The sequence below is a fragment of the Semicossyphus pulcher genome, unplaced genomic scaffold, assembly GCF_022749685.1.
Source record: "Semicossyphus pulcher isolate SPU_LCO1_2020_fin unplaced genomic scaffold, fSemPul1.0.p SCAF_7, whole genome shotgun sequence".
NCBI lineage: Eukaryota > Metazoa > Chordata > Actinopteri > Labriformes > Labridae > Semicossyphus > Semicossyphus pulcher.
This window is the reverse complement of record NW_027211748.1, coordinates 21,677,708-21,695,114: the sequence shown is the minus strand read 5'-3', so window position 1 is coordinate 21,695,114 and position 17,407 is coordinate 21,677,708. Positions and strand designations below refer to the sequence as shown.

The 17,407-nt window shown below is 42.0% G+C and overlaps 2 protein-coding genes across 5 annotated transcripts in view; both read right to left on the bottom strand.

Annotated features, from left to right (window-relative positions):
- sugt1 (SGT1 homolog, MIS12 kinetochore complex assembly cochaperone) overlaps window positions 1-722 on the bottom strand; it is a 31,452-nt gene extending 30,730 nt beyond the window's left edge. For 2 of the 3 annotated variants that reach the window (XM_069684660.1, XM_069684661.1), the window contains exons 1-2: window positions 611-722; window positions 464-512 (exon numbers count right to left, since the gene is read on the bottom strand). In XM_069684660.1, the coding sequence (XP_069540761.1) occupies window positions 464-512; window positions 611-624 (63 nt within the window). In that variant the 5' untranslated portion in view covers window positions 625-722. The remainder of the gene's footprint in view (window positions 1-463; window positions 513-610) is intronic. The other variant, XM_069684662.1, reaches the window with a different exon arrangement.
- Window positions 723-1,827: 1,105 nt separating this feature from the next.
- On the bottom strand, window positions 1,828-16,247 carry LOC138611504 (ETS-related transcription factor Elf-1-like). Of its 2 annotated transcripts, none has more exons than XM_069684658.1 (8): window positions 16,048-16,247; window positions 11,249-11,631; window positions 11,004-11,130; window positions 7,700-7,804; window positions 7,379-7,516; window positions 7,214-7,288; window positions 5,168-5,363; window positions 1,828-5,084 (listed from the first exon to the last, which is right to left on the bottom strand). In XM_069684658.1, exons 2-8 carry the CDS (start codon window positions 11,306-11,308, stop codon window positions 4,493-4,495), a joined length of 1,293 nt encoding a protein of 430 aa, XP_069540759.1. In that variant the 5' UTR covers window positions 11,309-11,631; window positions 16,048-16,247; the 3' UTR covers window positions 1,828-4,492. The 2 variants fall into 2 exon arrangements, with proteins under 2 accessions (XP_069540759.1, XP_069540760.1); XM_069684659.1 differs by lacking the exon at window positions 16,048-16,247 and adding an exon at window positions 12,299-12,486.
- Window positions 16,248-17,407: the final 1,160 nt, after the last annotated feature.

Genomic DNA, 17,407 nt, shown 5'->3' with positions numbered 1-17,407 from the left:
AAATAAGTGTGTAAGATGTTGACAAGTCAATAAAATAAGTAAATATCTTTAGTTACTTTGTTGTATTTGATCTCGTCAAAGATGACACTGTTTGCTTGTCATGCTAACAGTTTAACATGTAAACAGAAAGAATGATAATCAGTAACGTTGTCTTGTAATACCTTCTTTTAACAGAGAAAGACTGCATCTTCAATAATTGATAAGTAAAGCAAAATAATATCATCCTTACTTAGAAATGGAACTGAAACTTTCTTTTCATTCAAACTGATGCTAACAGGAAACGTGAGCTAACTTGGTTAGCTAGCTCCATTCAAAATCAGTGCCGACACCTGAAACCTCAATTCCCTCCTTTAAACTGCTGGTCAGAAAAGGTAATAATTATTGTGATCACCATAGAGAGCGACCAGATATTGGATAAATCGCTGATGCTATTCGTTTATGGCTAGCTAACGCTAATGTTTACCTCGAGAGCTTTCTGTGGATCTTCGTCTATGAAGCTGTCGGGGAAGCTGCTAAAGCGAAAGGAGAAACCAACCGTTAACAAGCTGCGGAGAAACAAAAGTACAAAAATACATTAAAGTATAATTCTTATAAGTTGAGTTGCACTTGCCGTTCGGTTGCCATGGCGTTGCTGTGGATGTGGACAGTGTTTGTGGTGGCAGGAAAGTTCTAGCAAGATGTGGAGTGACTGTGGAAACGTGATAGCAGCAGCAGCCACAGCTCGAGCCCAACGGCAGGCCTGTCAACATCCGATTGCACAGCGATCACACCGCCGCAGCGCCACCTGCCGGCCTGGAGGATTTATGAACGGACGTGTTTCTATGAAAGCATACTATATTTCATAGGTATTAAAAAAAAATGTTTTTGTAAATTAACTTCAAAAATATTACTATTAACCTCAGGAGAAGCAAGTGGTGTAATAAGTGTCAAAACTATGAAAATACCAATGAATTATTATTATAATACGGTTAAAATACAGGACTACTTACCGGTAACTACTGTATAGGTAGCAATGTAGCTTGAGGAGAAGGGAGCTAATTAATCTGCAACAATTTATTCAATTTCTTTTGGACATTCGTGTTTGCTAAGTATAATCTTAATCTGCGAAATCATTAATTTTAATAAAATGCAGTGGAGTAAAAAAAAAATTACAATTCCCTTTGAAATGTTATGTGGCATCCGATAGAGTAACAATGATTGGAAGATGTACATTGATCATTAATATAGGTAAAAGTAACGAAACCATTTTGTAGAAATAATCAAAATATACTTGCATATTCTGGGTCTGATTTCCATTCCTTAACCTGCATCTGGGTAGCCTGTGAATTTCCCCACAGAATGCTCATCTTAATATTTCAGGTAGAAAAAATGTTAAATGAAAAAACGTATTTATTGAACATATTTTGTTTTATAAACCTGAATCTGCAAAGTATCTAGTGATTAAAGTTAGCAAATAATTGCAGAGGATTTAAAAAGGACAATATATTTTTTGAACTGTCGTAAATGTATAAAGTAGCAGGAAACAGAAATACGAAAGTGAAGTACAGGTACCCCATAAAGAGTAGTTAAAAACCCTTTTTGAGTAAGTGTAGTTAATTTCATGAATATAGCGCAGAATCATAACAGAAGCTATCTCAGGACACTAATAAAGAGCGGGTCTAAACCGTACTCTTTATAAAGTGTATATATGGACTTTAAAGAAATGTAGTTTAGCAAATGAAATAAGTCATCAATAAACTGCAAATACCTCAAAATTGTACGTTAAATGCACTTTTTTTTCTACCACAGATACTGGTGAACATTAGGGGGTGAAATAATGAGTGAGGATGCAATGATAAAATTAAGTTTATTTTATATAATAGACCATTATCTTTTCAACACCTTCAGACTGCACAAAAGCAAACAATAAAGCAACAGAAAGTCCACTTCTCCCTCTGCTACAAGCTTACAAATCTGCATCATCAAAACTTACAGTATCAAGAAACCTCCAGATAAAGCAAAGTGAGGGGACTCAAAACAAATGGTTTGCTCACTGTTAAAGTGAAATCAGTTTTGCATAGGGTTCCCTGGAAAAGGCACAAATCCAAACTGCATTCAGCGTCACAGAAGCCAGCTTTAATCACACAGACGCTGTTCTCTTTTCAAATGAGGTGAACTCTGTTGGCTGGCTTTGTGAGGCTAAGCTAACATAACTAAGCTAGCATTATTTCATTATAAAAGAACAGCTGCTTAGTCTGCATAGAGCGTACAACAAATGTTTACAAACCTGAGGGAGAAAATGGCATCAAGGCACAGTCAAGCATGTTCACAGACATACAGTATATAACACACACAGATATCAAGGCTTCAGAGGTCCATATATGCATTTATATATGTGTAATAATAATAATAATAACTAAACTGAATGTGTGCATAGCTGAGAGGCTAAATAGTAGCAGTATTACTCTACAGTAGCTAAATAAAAGACTACATGACCATTTCACTGGTGATTGTCAACAAAAGAAAAGGTCCACTGTGTAGATACATCAACTATAAACAGCAGCAGTGCTAAAGTACTATTCTACAAATAACAGTGATCCCTTGTTTTCAACATTTCACAATACAAACAGAATTCAGTAATCCTTACAAAAACAACAATAAAACAGTCATAATATGGAATGTTTTCCCTCAATATCCTCATGATTACCAGGAGCAGAGGACGCAGGGACAGGGTGGACAGAGAGCTTCAGGCACTTAAGAGAAGAAACGTACAGCAGAGGTAAACATTAGTGCAAAGCCGTCTTCAAGGCAGAGGAATGATTCAGCGTGTGATGGTTACACAGAAAGAAACAAGAGTGGGAGAGAGCGAGAGTAAAGGAGGGCACAGAGTGGTGAGCAGATTCATGAAGCTGGAGGTGAAGTGCAAGCAGAGGGAGTGTCTGCAGGAGGTGCAGTGAGGCAGTAGATTCCAGTGCATGGCTGTCCTCTTTGGTGTCGCGTTGAGTTGAATGGCTTCAGAGAATTACAGAAAGCTGAGATCAAAGGCGTGAGATTTTAAAGCCTCTTCTTCGAACGTAAACAGGTGGATGTTGTGAGGTTTTGGTTAATGCAAACTTCCTGTGAGGGAGGACACACTGATGTAGAATTACTTTACTACCAATTCATGACTGCAAACATAATTCTAGATCAATCCTCCAGCTCTTACGCCTGATTTATACTTCTGCATTAAATCTATGCAGTAGCCTGGTGTGCACTAAACAGAAATGTAACTACATGCTGCTGCCACGCGGACCGCAAAAACAGTCATTGGTCTGCTTGGCTGCTCTGAACCACAGCTACAGGGGATGCTGTGGTTCACATTAGCATGTAGCTCACCACTACAGCCTGCTGTCTTCCACATGAAGCTAAAACTTACATTGGACAGCCTCTTAATGTCTTTAGGTTTGTGCATATTCCACATGTTGCAGCCATTTCAATAAAAGTAGCTCTTGTTCAACAATTTCAGGCTCCAACCTAAATATGTCGTGCTTTGTTCAGCTGCCACGAAGAACACAGAAAAATGTCTGGGCTATTGCTTAAGCTATTGGGCTGCAACTAATGATTGTTTTTCTAATTTTTCTGTACAAACAGCTCGTGGTTTCGTCCATTCTACATTCCTACAACACCCAGCAAGCATTGCGCCCCTCCCTCTGAAAGGAACGGCCCAGCGAGGTACGCCGGAGTGAAATACTACTGTTTCACTGCAGGCAATGTCTCAAAGCAGAACAGAATCGAAATACGACGAGAATATACCGGTGGATGGTCTAAAAAATCTTCAGGTCTGCAGTCTACATTTCAAACCTGACGATTTTGAACGAGACACGACTCGGTTATAAATGTGGAATGAGAGAATGAGGGAAAGCAGGACAGCAGGCAGCGTTTTGAGGCACCTCACGGACCAGATTACATTTTATGGTTTCATCTAAACACTGCTGACATCGGAGGCGGGCGATCTAGATTGAGAAAGTGTAGTTTAGCGAGCTCCCTGGCCTCCGCCAGTTGATGCGTTTTACGTAGTCTGGCGGAGGTTTTCCAGGGCCCATTGGAGAAATGGATAGCGTCCTCCAAAGGCACAGAGAGAAGTTGCATTTTTTTTCTGCCAGGTATGCTCCTCACGTCTCTCATTGCTTCTTTTTTTTGGACCAACAGTTCAAACCCAAAGACATTTCTTTTCCAAATCATTACATTAAAGAACTTGAACCAGCAAACGATGAACATTTTTGCTTCAAAATCTCCAAAACAATCCATCTATTGTAAAAATATTTGGCTGTTAATTTTCCTTTGATCAGTTAGTCAATTATATTTTGCAGGACAAGCACAGGCTCAGCATAGTTTCAATGCAATTGTAGAAAGGCGTCTCACGCTTCAGAAATAAGGCCCTGGGGTGCAGCTGCAGCAAGTGCAGCTCTGTAACTGGTCCTGAGTCAGTGGAGTGTGTGTGCATGTGTGTGTTTGCGGTTGGTTTTGGTCTCTTCTACTGGTCAGAGCTGGTTAAAGGCACCAGCTGTGGAGTCTCCACTTGTGAGGTTTTCTGTCCTGGGAGTGACGTGTCATCCTGACAGTCCACAGCCCCCTCAGCAGCAGCCTGTCGCTCACACAGCTGCAGCAGCTGAGCCGTCTTGAAGACCGAGGCGTGACCGGTGGGCTGCAGGGACTGGACCTTCTGCAGGTTCTGGAGGGTCCGCAGCATCTCCGCAGACACGATGGGTAAATGCTGCTCCTGGATCAGGCTGTTGTTTGTAGGTCGCAGGACGGTCTCGCGCTGGGCTGAGGGTCTGGGAGCCGGCCTGGTCCGCTGAGCTGTCGGGGTGCGAACAGAGCCGGATGACATCTTCTTCTGTGGTGGGTGTGAATCTTCCTCCTCCACCGATTGGTCACTGGAATGTATCGTGCTGTCATCAGAGTCATCGCTCACACCCTCGTCATTGCCACTGTTGTCGTCTTCTTCCTCCTCTTTGGTGCCGTCTCCGTCTGTGATATAAATCATGTCTTCAGGCAGAGAGGTGAACTGGTAGACGAGACGCTGGCCTTCTACCTTATTCAGTATTCCTCTCTGGTAGTAGTACCTACACGAACACAAAGGCAGAGCATTAACAAAAAAAACATGCATCTGCACACACATTTCTGAGAGAGCATTTCAGCGCTGTACCTGAGTGCTCTGCCCATCGTCTCATAATTCATGTCTGGCTTGTTCTTGTGTTTGCCCCACAGTCTGGCCACAGCTTTTGAGTTGACCAGCTTGAAGATTCCTGCGTGGGGATTCGTCCATTTGATGTAGCGCGGGCAGACCTGTCGGTCCTGCAACAACTCCATCAGGAACTGCCACAGGTACAGCGTGTTTCCTCCTGAAGCACAAACACAGGAAACATGATGGAAAGTTGCGTCAGCAAATTTACTGATCCCCTGTGACCCTTCTAACTGAGGCATTTTTCATGCCTCTGTAAAATAATGGCTTTCTGGCATGCAGAAATATGGGCCAATTACATTATTTTTCTTACATTATTATGCAGACCAGAGATGACATTTACAAAAGAGCTCTGTGCTTGCGCAAGATTTGGCTTCACCTCAATAGCTCCCTGCTGGAGAACAGAGATGAGATAAAAGGTTCTGGTATAAATAGAAGAAAAGTTCTTTCACTTGCTGCATTAGTGACAGATGTTAAAGGAGCAATCCGCCCCTGGAAAAAGCCTCCGTCAGTCAAAGCTGGTGTTCTCTGTAATCGATAGAAGCAATAATATTTGAAATTGCAGCTATAGCTGTGAAGGAAGTTGAACAAACAGCTTGTGGTTTTGCCCATTCTACATTCCTACAACACCCAGCATGCATTTCGCCCCTCTCTCTGAAAGGAACAGCCCAGCAAGAGACGCTGGAGTGAAATACTACCGTTTTTGCTGCAGACAATGTTTCAGAGTAGAAATACGACAAGAATATACTGGTGAACCTGAGGCCCTTTAAAACATATATTCCTTTTGAGGCCATAAAGACCAACATGAGAGTGAGGGATGATCGCCAACTCACCTCTAACATTGGACTCACTATCAAGCTTTATTGTCAGCGCACAAACACAGAATGACAGGACATAAGGCCTGTTGAGTTCAGTGCTTTTGCTGGATAGTCATTCTTTATCCATGAAACTATAGATGTTGTACTGAGCACCATAGTACCTTTTTTTTTACACTGAGAGCAGTACTCAAAATATGTTGGCTCATTTATCTATTATTATGGGTATGGCATACTGTTTGTCTGATATAACTCCATCCATTATCTATACTGCTTATTGCAGGGGGGGCTGGAGCCTATCCCAGCTGTCATTGGGCGAGAGGCAGGGTTCACCCTGGACTGATTGCCAGTCAATCACAGGGCTGACACATGGAGACAGACAACCTTTCACGCTCACATTCACACCTATGGGCAATTTAGAGTCCCCAGTGAACCTAACGAGCATGTGTTTGGACTGTGGGAGGAAGCCGGAGTACCCGGAGTGAACCCACGCATGCAAGGGGAGAACATGCAAACTCCACACAGAAAGCCCCCCCTTGGCCGAACTAGGAACCTTCTAGCTGTGAGGTGACAGCACTAACCACCACACGACCGTGCAGCCCTCAGATATAACTCCCCTTATCCATGTTTTTGTACACAAGAGATTATTATTGAGCAATTACTAACATCCTCTCTGTGAACTTTGTACCGCTCTATCCAAAGTTAACGAGGTCTGATTTAATGTTTCATGTCTCGATTTCATTATAAAACTGGACCAACGTGTTAAATTGCAAACACATTAACATAATGAGGTGCATGTCTTATTTTTGGCTGACTGCCGGAGTCAGCCCTACACGGGGGTCTGTATGTGACTGACTGACTGAGTGACTGACGGTACTTTTACAGCCGTAGAGAGAGAGAGTTGCGACATCACAATGGCGATCATGGAGCATATTGGACCTCCACTGAGGCGACTCTCTGTCTATACGGCTCTGGATACTTTGTTTGAGGAGTAGGCGGGGCTGCTCCTCCGCTGCTTGTCTGCTGTCCTCACCTACATCTGCAGCGCGCACCTGTTTTCAAACACGTAGTCATCGGCCTCATAAGGACAGTACGTGCAACGCATTGCCAACAAAAGCGCACATTGACCTGATGCAGTCAGCCACATACAAGGTTTTGACCTAGTCTTGCTTCCTGTTGTTTTGTGTGACATTACCTTTGTTGTATTTGTCCTTCTTCACTATAATGTCAGGTGTGGGAGACTCTGCTCTCCTATGTCGAGGTTTCCTCCCTGAGCAGCAGAAGAAGAAAAACAGGTCGTGACCAAGATCTCTGGTATAATTTAGTTTCAGATGGGACGATAACCCAGAAAGTGACTGACCTCTCTTTCTGGACTGCAGCTGTGACGCAGGCTTCCTCGTGTGCAGCGAGTGCCACTGTGGCTGCTCAAAAGCTCCCACAATCACCTGGGTAACAGGCGTAGAGATGACATCACCCAGAGATGGCAGGAAGGCCTGGGCTGCAGGGGGGCATAAACAGATTTAATGAAAGAGAACAGCACTCTGACCACCACGTCTAAAAATAACAGCTCGCAGTCAGACACGTCCTGCATCAAACAGCAGAGAGGGAGAGGTTTTACTAGGACATCTTCACTCTGTTACTGTGCATGTAAAGAGTGCAGACTGTGTGCGTGTCTGCTTACAGTAATGTTGCTCCAGCGAGAGGTCAGCGCAGTCCATGTTGAGGAGCGAGTCAGCAGCAACAAGTGTCTCCATGGTCTCCTCCTCTCCACTTTCACATGGCTCCACTGCAGAGCACAGAGGAGGGGGGGACACACAAACACTACTTTTAGCAGGTGGAGGGAAATTAACAGTGAGTAGCACATTATATAACTGCTGGATATATGTAGCCATGTAGGTTAATGTGATTATATTTATGATGTCCCTCTGAATATGTTTTCTGTCATCGCAATAGAGGTGGGAAAAAGCCATTAGCAAAATGAACAAGATGCCTTTATGTCAAATTGGCATCGTGAGCCTAGCTATTTCTATCTGGTTACTTTATCTTTTAACATTTGCTTAAGTGATTTTTAATACAATTTATTATATTATGAATTAAATAAGTAAGTGGAAATAAAATTACAGGTGTCTGGATTACAGGATTTGATCCATGTAACCACGGCAACTAGGGATGCACCGATGCATCGGCTGAACATCAGAATCGGCCGAGTTGGTAGACATCGGCGCATCTGCAAATAAGGTGGCATGCGCTGATGGCAGCAGCCGATGTTTTTATTATTTAACTGCTTTAATTGTGCAGTAAATTTAATTGTAACGGAAAAGTATTTATGTTTTCAGATAGATTTTTGTTAGGCTATGTAAGCACTGAAAAATGTTTTTACTATGATCAGGTGATTGTAAAACAGGCTAAAGAGGCTTTCAGACGGTTATTTTTATTATTATTTTTATGTGAAAGAAGTTTAAATAAAAAGATGTGTTGGGAATTTTAAAGATTGAATTCATGCTTTCTCAGAGAGTGTGATAAAGGCTTCAATAAATGTATTTTTTTATAATTAAAGTTAATTTTGGCCCCTTATCCAGACGAGGGCATTAATAATTACAAAACTTACAGTCATCAGTATCAGCCCTGATTTTCTCAATTGGTGCATCCCTAACACCAACTGAAAGACATTTAAGAGCTGCAGCGGTTCACAATCTTATTTGTCAGACTTGCCACCACAGCTCAAGCAGACCGTATGCCTTCATTTTACTTCCTAAAGAGAAGGGATGGCCTATCCGGGAATTGTTCTATAGTGATCTCCAAAGGGAAAAACTGTGAGATGACTGTGCTGCAGATAAGAAAATATTGCTTATTTTCCAGCAGGTTTGGTCAAGTGAGCATTCTTGGTGCAACTCTCTGAGAAGTAAGAACAGTTCAATCCTTTATGTATTACTTTCATGTGTCTACTTTAACTGTTCAGCTTGTTGGCTGACTCAGGGTGTAAATCACAAGTTTAATTAAAGTACGTTATCTTAACTTTACACCTCTCATGTTTGGTGCAAAACTAATGCTTGCACAAGGGTCAACGTTTTGTTTCTTTTGTGCCAGGCCAGGTTTGTTGTTTACTGAGTATCTTAGGCCGTAGCAGCATTTTTTGCATGTTGCATGCGCTTTGTCGGTTGACCTATCTTTACTCAGAAATCTAAAAATATTGCCCCACAGCTGATTGATTTTCAATAGGGGAGTTTGAATTAGAGCGTGACTGATATATATTTTTATCTCTTGATTGATATCAGACATGAACATTTCCAAATAAAGGCATATCTTAAAGATGATGATAAGGATAGATATCTTCAATTTGAGGTGATAATATTGAACGGTTTATTATTGCATCGATATATCAATCTATATCAAAGGTTCCTTACACCCCTAGTTTTTATTCACTCTCAATAGAAAACTTTGGGTTGATTTGTTACAACAGACTCATGCTGGTTGAAAGGTGAAGTGTGCCCTGTACAGCCCCTTAAAGTTACTGGTTATTGTGGTAGTATTATAGATATCCAAAATGAGCTACTGTAATGTTTTTTTCCAGGTACCCCCTGATAACTGCAGGAATACTCTGGTTCAGAGCAAAGTTATTATAGTTTGGAAATGTTCATTAGTTTTTATTTTTATTCAGTCTTTCATTTTGGTTTTTCAGTTTGGAGTTCATAAGTATTTTTATTTTGAGGAATTGACTTGTTTTAGTTTAGTTTTTATTTAGTTTCCATGTTACTTTTCGTTTTTCAGGTATTAAGAGGAAAGCCTGGATTTAAAGAAGCCGAAAAGGGTAGGATGAAAGAATGCATTTTATTAGGCCAGTGCCTCTCGAGAAGTCAAACAGAGCAGGACAAAGTGCAACCGCATTGTGAATCGAGCTGGAAAACTAATCTGATTTTACCTGCAATTCTATTTAATTTTAGTTCGTGTTGCATATAACCCTAGTTCAGATTCACTAAACTGGAGAGAAAATGGGTTTTTGAGGTTGAACTGACCCTTAAGTTACCAAAACGGATGACTGAAAACAGTTTCATTTTGGTGATTTGTCCTTGACTCCATCAAGTGGGCCTACTTTTCCCCTCCACCCATTAACCTTAATTAAAGTTCAGAGCTAGATTAAAAAAATAATAATAATATCTGAATGTAATATCTCTATACATACAGTGTTGTTATGTTCAAACAAACATTATGGGCAGCTATGGGTTATTTATTTAACAAATCCAGCGACAAACATGTCAATATGCAAAACATTTTTAGAGGAAGCGTATGGTTTTGTGCGGATTAATTTATGTGACGTAACGAGGCTGTGATGCAGCTACAGAACATCTGCTAGCTAACAGCTGCCTGTTGTCGTGAGCTCAAACACTTTCTGCTCCTGATAAAACCAGCAAAAGACCTGCCAAAACAAATAGCCATGTTTAGAGAAACACGGCAGGTGAGTTGTTGTCACAAACACGGCTGTAGTTTTAAAGTTAGACGTCCGTAACTGTCCGCAACTGTTGCCTTTTGCAGTAACCGCTAGCTAACGTTAACCGAGCCTCGCCATGCCCAACTTCTACTCCTCGCTCCAAACAGCATAATGCCGGAAAAACACCACGACACAACGATACAACTTACTTTTACTTCCCAGCACTGGTGAGGAACAAGCTATAGCATGTGTGCTGTAGCCCGAGATGACCACGTCTACATCCTAATATGATTCATTAACTGTCTTTCCCAGGCTGAAGCCAGGAATGTTTTGTTTCACTTCCTGAATATTTGCCGAGGGTGGTCCATCCATGTGCGAGGAATGCGACTGCGCATGCGCCTGGCTTGGCTTTCTTTGTTAGCTTGTTTTGACTTTATTTAGACCCTTGAATAAACACTAGAACAGAGCACTGGACGGCAGGTGAGTTTCAATCATGAAATGTGAAGGGTAAAGGCTTGAACTTGTGTGTGTGTATAGTATAGTGTGTGTGTGTACTGACCTTTGAACAGCTGCTGGTGGTCTTGCTCTGTCTGTGTCTGTTCACATGCTAGACCTGCATATGAGAGCAGGTGTGGGTGGGGAACCTGCTCCACAATCACCGCTGGGTAATCTGAGTAACCCCCCAACTGCAACACAAAAACACACACACACACAAAGATTAGATTAGGTCAGATTACAATTAGTCAGATTTTAACTGTTGCAAGCTCTGCATCAACAGTTCCTCCCTGCTAAACACTGACTTACCTGTGACAGGTTAACATGGTCACTTGCAAAGTCAAAGATGAGCTCTGACTGCTGCAGCATGACTGAATTGTTAAAGCACACACGACTTTAACTGTGTGAAAACGGCATCACAGCTTTCTTTTGAAGACAAATTGGTATAACGTGTTTTTGTGTCCTGACAGGTCCAGTTTTCGGAGCAAATCCTCCAATGAGAGCTCTGCCAAGGATACGATGAGGCCGGTCTCTTCCCATGCAGCACAGCTCGAGAGTGATAGCAGAGCGATGTGAGTAAAGTAATTGACCAGAGACACGGAGGCGTCACAGGAAACTCGTGTTCACTTGCTCTGCTTCGGCTCTTGATGAGGAAGTGGGGGCTGCTAAACTGTCCTGTGGTGTGCCAGAACCTGCCAGAAAGAGAAACAAGAACAAATGTGTGAGGTAGTGGTGGTTAGTGGGGGTAGGTTGAGAGCCGTTAGAGAAATGAGCGCACAACACCTGCAGAGAATATCGGGTAGTTACCAGTTAGACTTTTTAATAAAATGTCCAAATAAAGAAACACAGTCTGAAGTCAGAGGCAGAGAAAACGTCACAGTTTGCTCGCTTCCCTCTTTCATTTAGTCTCTCATTCTTTTTGCTCTTATCTTGCTTCTAAAAGAGGCCAAACCAGAAACAGGAAGGAAGCGTTTGCACTGCAATGTGTGCCTGCCTGAGCTATGTGTGTGTGTTGGAGTGTGTGTGTAGTACACGTAGGAGGGAGGCAGCTGGTATTGAACTCGAAACATCATGTCTTTGCACAATGTTCAAGGTTTCAGGGGCGTTACGCGCACATTCCTTACAACATTACTCTGACAGACGTTCATATCAGAACTAGAAAAACAAACTTTTTTACTCCACCTAAATCACATAGTGCTCTTATTTTCCTCTGACCATGCCTGCTTTACCCTTAATTTGTAGGAATTTCTGGGGATAAAATTAACCGTTGAGTGAATTTAGTCTCTTCTGTTGCCCCTATTCAGCGGCCTCCCTCTTATAACTGTCAGTTGTAAACACAGTTGGCACACCTGCACTCACCTTTAGCTCCACTTTGTTGAAAAATAACGCCCGCTTTTAGGTTTTATGCACAATATATCTCCCACCGTGAACAAATTACTCCAAAAAAGTTAGATCCGACATTTAAACTTCAATTTTAAATCCGGATTTTGCTTCAAAAAGTGTCACCGTCCCTGAGTTTTTCTGCCAAAGAGAGTGAGAGCGCTCCTCTTCTTTTGTTGATGTGCGTGTGTAATTGAGGCACAACATGTTTGGGTCAGTTATCACACAGGAAGCACAGCTCTGTTAGGAGGCACCGCTTCCTGAGTTCCTGCACCAGACCGCTGCCAACTTCTCAATGCCAGCTCTGCATGGCCCTCTCATTTTTCGACTTCCTCTGATGTTTGCAGTTTGTTTGGCGCTCAATGATTCACGACGGACAGAAGTGAAATGGAGGATGGTTTAGTTTAGAAGCAGGGTAAAACTTTCATGCTTGAAAGGAGGGGTAGTCTTTCTTTTTTTAAATAATGACCTAAACAGAGTGCAAAGCTTGGTTACCTGAGGGATTAGAAACAGAGTCACAGTTTGCATAACCGATTAATTGCTTTGAATCATTCTGTAAGCAAAAATATAACAAATTCTTTGTATCTTTAATGTCTTCTTTCTTGAGGTTGACTTTTTCAGAATCCATTTTTCCCTCTATATACCAGCAATGCCTAACCCTAACCCTTAGGGGTGTTAATCAAGTTTCATAAGATAAGATAAAAATGGACTCTTTGGATGACTGTTTTTATTTTTTTGTATTTGCTGATATCAAAAACATTCAATACATCCTTAATCTATACCGCTTATCCTTCTCAGGGGGTGCTGGGGACTATCCCAGCTGTCAGTGGGCGAGAGGCGGGGTACACCCTGGACTGGTCGCCAGTCAAGCACAAGACTGACACTTAGAGAAAGACAGCCTTTCACTCTCACACTCACACCTACGGGCAATTTTAGAGTCACCAATGAACCTAATGAGCATGTGTTTGGACTGTGGGAGGAAGCTGAGGTACTTCTGCATGCACGGGGAGAAAATGCAGACTCCACACAGAAAGGCCCACTACTCGCTGTGAGGCGATAATGCTAACCACTGCACCACCGTGCAGCCCCATTCAATACATCCATCCATCTATCCATCATCTATACCACTTATCCTGTTCAGGGTCGCGAGGGGCTGGAGCCTATCCCAGCTGTCATTGGGCGAAGGGCGGGGTACACCCTGGACTGGTCGCCAGTCAATCACAGAGCTGACACATAGAGACAGACAACCTTTCGCACTCACACCCACACCTATGGGCAATTTAGAGTCACCAATTAACCTTACAAGCATGTCTTTGGACTGTGGGAGGAAGCCTGAGACCCCGGAGGGAACCCACGCATGCACGGGGAGAACATGCAAACTCCACAAGGAAAGGCCCACCTTTCTGAAAGGCCCATTCAATGCAATAATTTACAAATTATACCAACTCGCAATAAACAACTAAAATATGATTTAAAAATGAACTCTTCCTGATATTTAAATACAAAACAATTCTTTAAATACAAAGAACAATGTCTTTGGTCTGTGTATCTCAAAGATAATATCTCAAATATTTTAATCTTGAGCGCCACCCACTGACAATAATCGGTAACAGACGTCTACAGCTGGCTCCTTTTGTAATGGTTGCAACTCTTGATTTTCCTCGCTGACGGTCGCTTTTCTTTTTAGACGGTTTGCCTTCATCTGAGCGTCAAATTTGTTCCTTTTTCTTTGGATTTTTCACCTATTGTTGAAGTTGTATCTGTAGTCATCCATCTTTTCTTTGTTTGTTCAGCCATAGTAGATTACTGTTTACTCGCAACACTCGCAGAGACCGAAAAGCAGCCGCTTAGCTCCGCCTACCCTCTCTGGCAGACCAACCACTGCTGGGTGATGGGAAACGTGTCACTAACTGGGCGCCACTTGTGATTTTTTTCCTGCGAATGTCGCCACAGACACCCAGTCCATAAGGCTCAATCACATTGTGTCACCTAATTGGGGGATCGATAGTGACTTGACATTTATTTAAATGAAAAAGTTTGAGATTATTCCTTTAAACTGATATGAATTGATGTTTCCACTTTGTCATTGAATTGATATTGAATTATTGACCATGGTGCTAATATATGAATCCACGTTGTTGGATTGTTACACCCCTAACCTGAATGTCTTTGGGGTTTAGACTGTTGGTCTGCCAAAACAAGAAATTTGACATCGTCTTGGGTTCCGGGAAAAAGTTATTTACAGTTTTTTACTACAAATATTTTTTCTTTTGACAAAATAAACAGTAGTTGCACCCATGGGGAGAGAGGTTTCATCTTATTTACAGTTATATTGAAGTAAATTAAGGTGACCTGATTTTTCTTTTATACATTTAGATACTGTTTTGAAGTTGTAGCACAGGTTGAACATAATAACAACTGCTTCCAACAACCTAACCTGTAAATCACGCTCTGGATGAACTGTGGCACACTGCCATGTTTATCACAGAGGCCATGAATGTAGTTCAAAACATGTCGCGTTTCGTAGAAGTAAAAAAGACGATTACAGTTCACAGATGTGATATCACAGCCGAACAAAACATCTGTACTTGTGCTTTTCTTCCTTTGACTGGTTGCCACCACTCGCTGCCATTGTGCCCTGTGTGTGTTTGTGTGTGTGTTCATTGTTAGCGTGCCCTGCAGCCTGCAGCTTGTATAGAGAGCGTCTGTGACAGCACACAGCCTGTGTTCATCAGCACTCTGCTCACATAGGTTTGTCTCTGTGGCCTCGGCGCTGCGATCTGAGCCTGTGAAGTGGCTGCCAGGCCCCTCAGGACACTGATAAGCCCCCATAACATTCATTCCCCAGTTTGTGCGTGTGTGTGTGTGAGAGAGAGAGGGAGATAGAGAGAGTGCGGGTGTGTTTGACAGAAAGGGGCAGAGAGTGTGTATGTGTGAACTAGGCCAGGCTGATAACAACAAGCAAGTGAGGGAGCAGCTGATAAGCCCCTCTTGTTGCTTGGGGTAACCGGGCCTTGTTAAATGAACACAGTGAAATATGGCGTGTGTGTGGAGGGGGAGTGTAGGAGATTTGAAATCGGGGAATAGTGGAGATGGTAACAGCACACACCTGTTTTTACAACCTCTTGGTGTTTGCATGTGTGTGTTTTCTAAAATAGATTTTCTGGTTTTAAGCTCTTTGTTTTATCGTGTTTCATTATTAGGTTTTATTTCTCTTTCTTTTTATATTTCAAATGCTTTTCTTTAACACTTCTTTCTTCTCTTTTAAAGCATTTGAATTTCGTCTGCGTTTAAAGTTTGTTTTAATCTTTATTTAATCGTTTGTTCCTTAATGTGTCTATTAATAACTCCCATGACATTTGATTGTTTTAAGTTGTTTTGCGTAGTTAATTTTGGGTCAGTTTGCGGGTTGTTGTTCGCCCCACAGGGCCACCTCAGGGTGGGGCATAACAATGTGCTATATAAATAAAGCTGCCCTCCCCTTTAGCTTCTCATTTACAGTAAACTAAACTCTCTTATTCTTTAATAAACTTTTCTGTCTAAGTGTTAAAACTGCGTCAAACTGCCATGAGACTCTCTCACACTCTCTGAGAAACACTTTCACTTTCCCTTCAGCACATGTCATGCAGCACACAGTCGCCCAAAGAGCTGCGAACATGCTCTTTATTTGTATAAAGTATTAATAAATATATACAGTAGTAGTCCAGAGTAAGAAGCAGTGGTCTTACCTTGTGTTTATATCTTGTGTCTGTAGCTGCCTTAAGGATCAACAAGTGAAACGGAAATTGTCCTCATCCCTTTTGGCAAACAGAAAACCTCGTGTGCTCACAGACCTGGGATCAGTTTCCGCCTGTGAATCTCCACTCAGCAGTGAAACTCTCTCACAGACTTTAGATCAGTGCTGATCGGGTTGATTTTTTTTTCTTCTTCTTCTTCCCGTCAGCTCTTGTCAGTTATTGCTTCCTCTTTTTTTTTCACTCAGAACAGCCCCCCCTGTGGCCGCTGATTGGTTACCTGTGTTGTGAGTCAAGGTAACCCGTAGTGACCATTGTCAGAGCGGAGCAAATGTAAACACGGGCGTATTTGCAATGTAAAGCAGCGGAGAGCAGAGCAAACAGCAGAAGGGTTTATATGTGGGTGGACAGCCAGCGGACGTGTAATCATTGCACTTAATATGTTATTTCATCTTCAATTCAGATAAACAAAAGTGTTTTTCAGTTTTATTTTATACTTAAATTGACAATTAGGCTGAATAAATGGCGCTAAAAATATGTTCAAAAAAAATACTTTTACACACACAGTAGCAACATAGATGCAGCCAGTAAAACAGAAGTCTGTCTTTATCCAGTCCCTGATGCTCCCTAGTGGCCGAGCTCTGCAGCAGCACCCTGAACAACAAAGTGTGAGCAAACCATTATTTCCTGTCCTTTTATCTCTTCTCTTTTCTTTTTCAAAACACAACATACTGAGTTTCTCTGACCATCAGATTGTGGTTCAGTAACACATGTCGGTCTGGTGCGGACTGTGTGATCTGTTTCTCGGAAATCTCCGGCTCTCTCATGAGATCGAGGCCCCTCTGCAGCCCGCCGCACTGTCTCTGCGTACTGTCACTGCTCAAGCGGTTGCATAATCAACCACTCTGTGAACTTCTCAAAAAAGATTAACGAGCTTGTGGTGAAAAGACGTCACGTGTGTATAAACATGTAGATAAAAATGGAGCATGATTAGTTTCTTGAGATTATTTTGTTGATGTAAAAGATTTGGTCACACAGTCATTCCAGGAATAATCTATGAAATGAAACAAACAGATCAGAAGAAAGATGTGCCGTATTTATGAATGTTAAAGTCACCCATTTATTACAAAGATAAGTTATGAGGATTTGAGCATTTCCATCTGTTAATAAGAGCAACGAGCAGCATCTTCTTGTTGTTATTCTGCCTTTGATCTGATCTGATACATCCCAGATCAGTGGTGAGATTTGACCTGGTAAAACCGAATAAATAAAGCAACCCCCCCTCCAACACCATTCATTCCTTCATTTCTTGTTTCTAATATTTTCTTCCTTTTAGCGACAGCAGGCAGCCTCA

Coding starts and splice junctions, on each gene's coding strand:
- LOC138611504 (XM_069684658.1), bottom strand. CDS start 11,308: ATGCTGCAGCAGTCAGAGCTCATCTTTGACTTTGCAAGTGACCATGTT. Junction 11,131..11,248: donor ACCATGTTAACCTGTCACAG/GTAAGTCAGTGT, acceptor TTTGTGTTGCAG/TTGGGGGGTTACTCAGATTA. Junction 5,364..7,213: donor GAAGGACAAATACAACAAAG/GTAATGTCACAC, acceptor TTTGTGCTTCAG/GAGGAAACACGCTGTACCTG.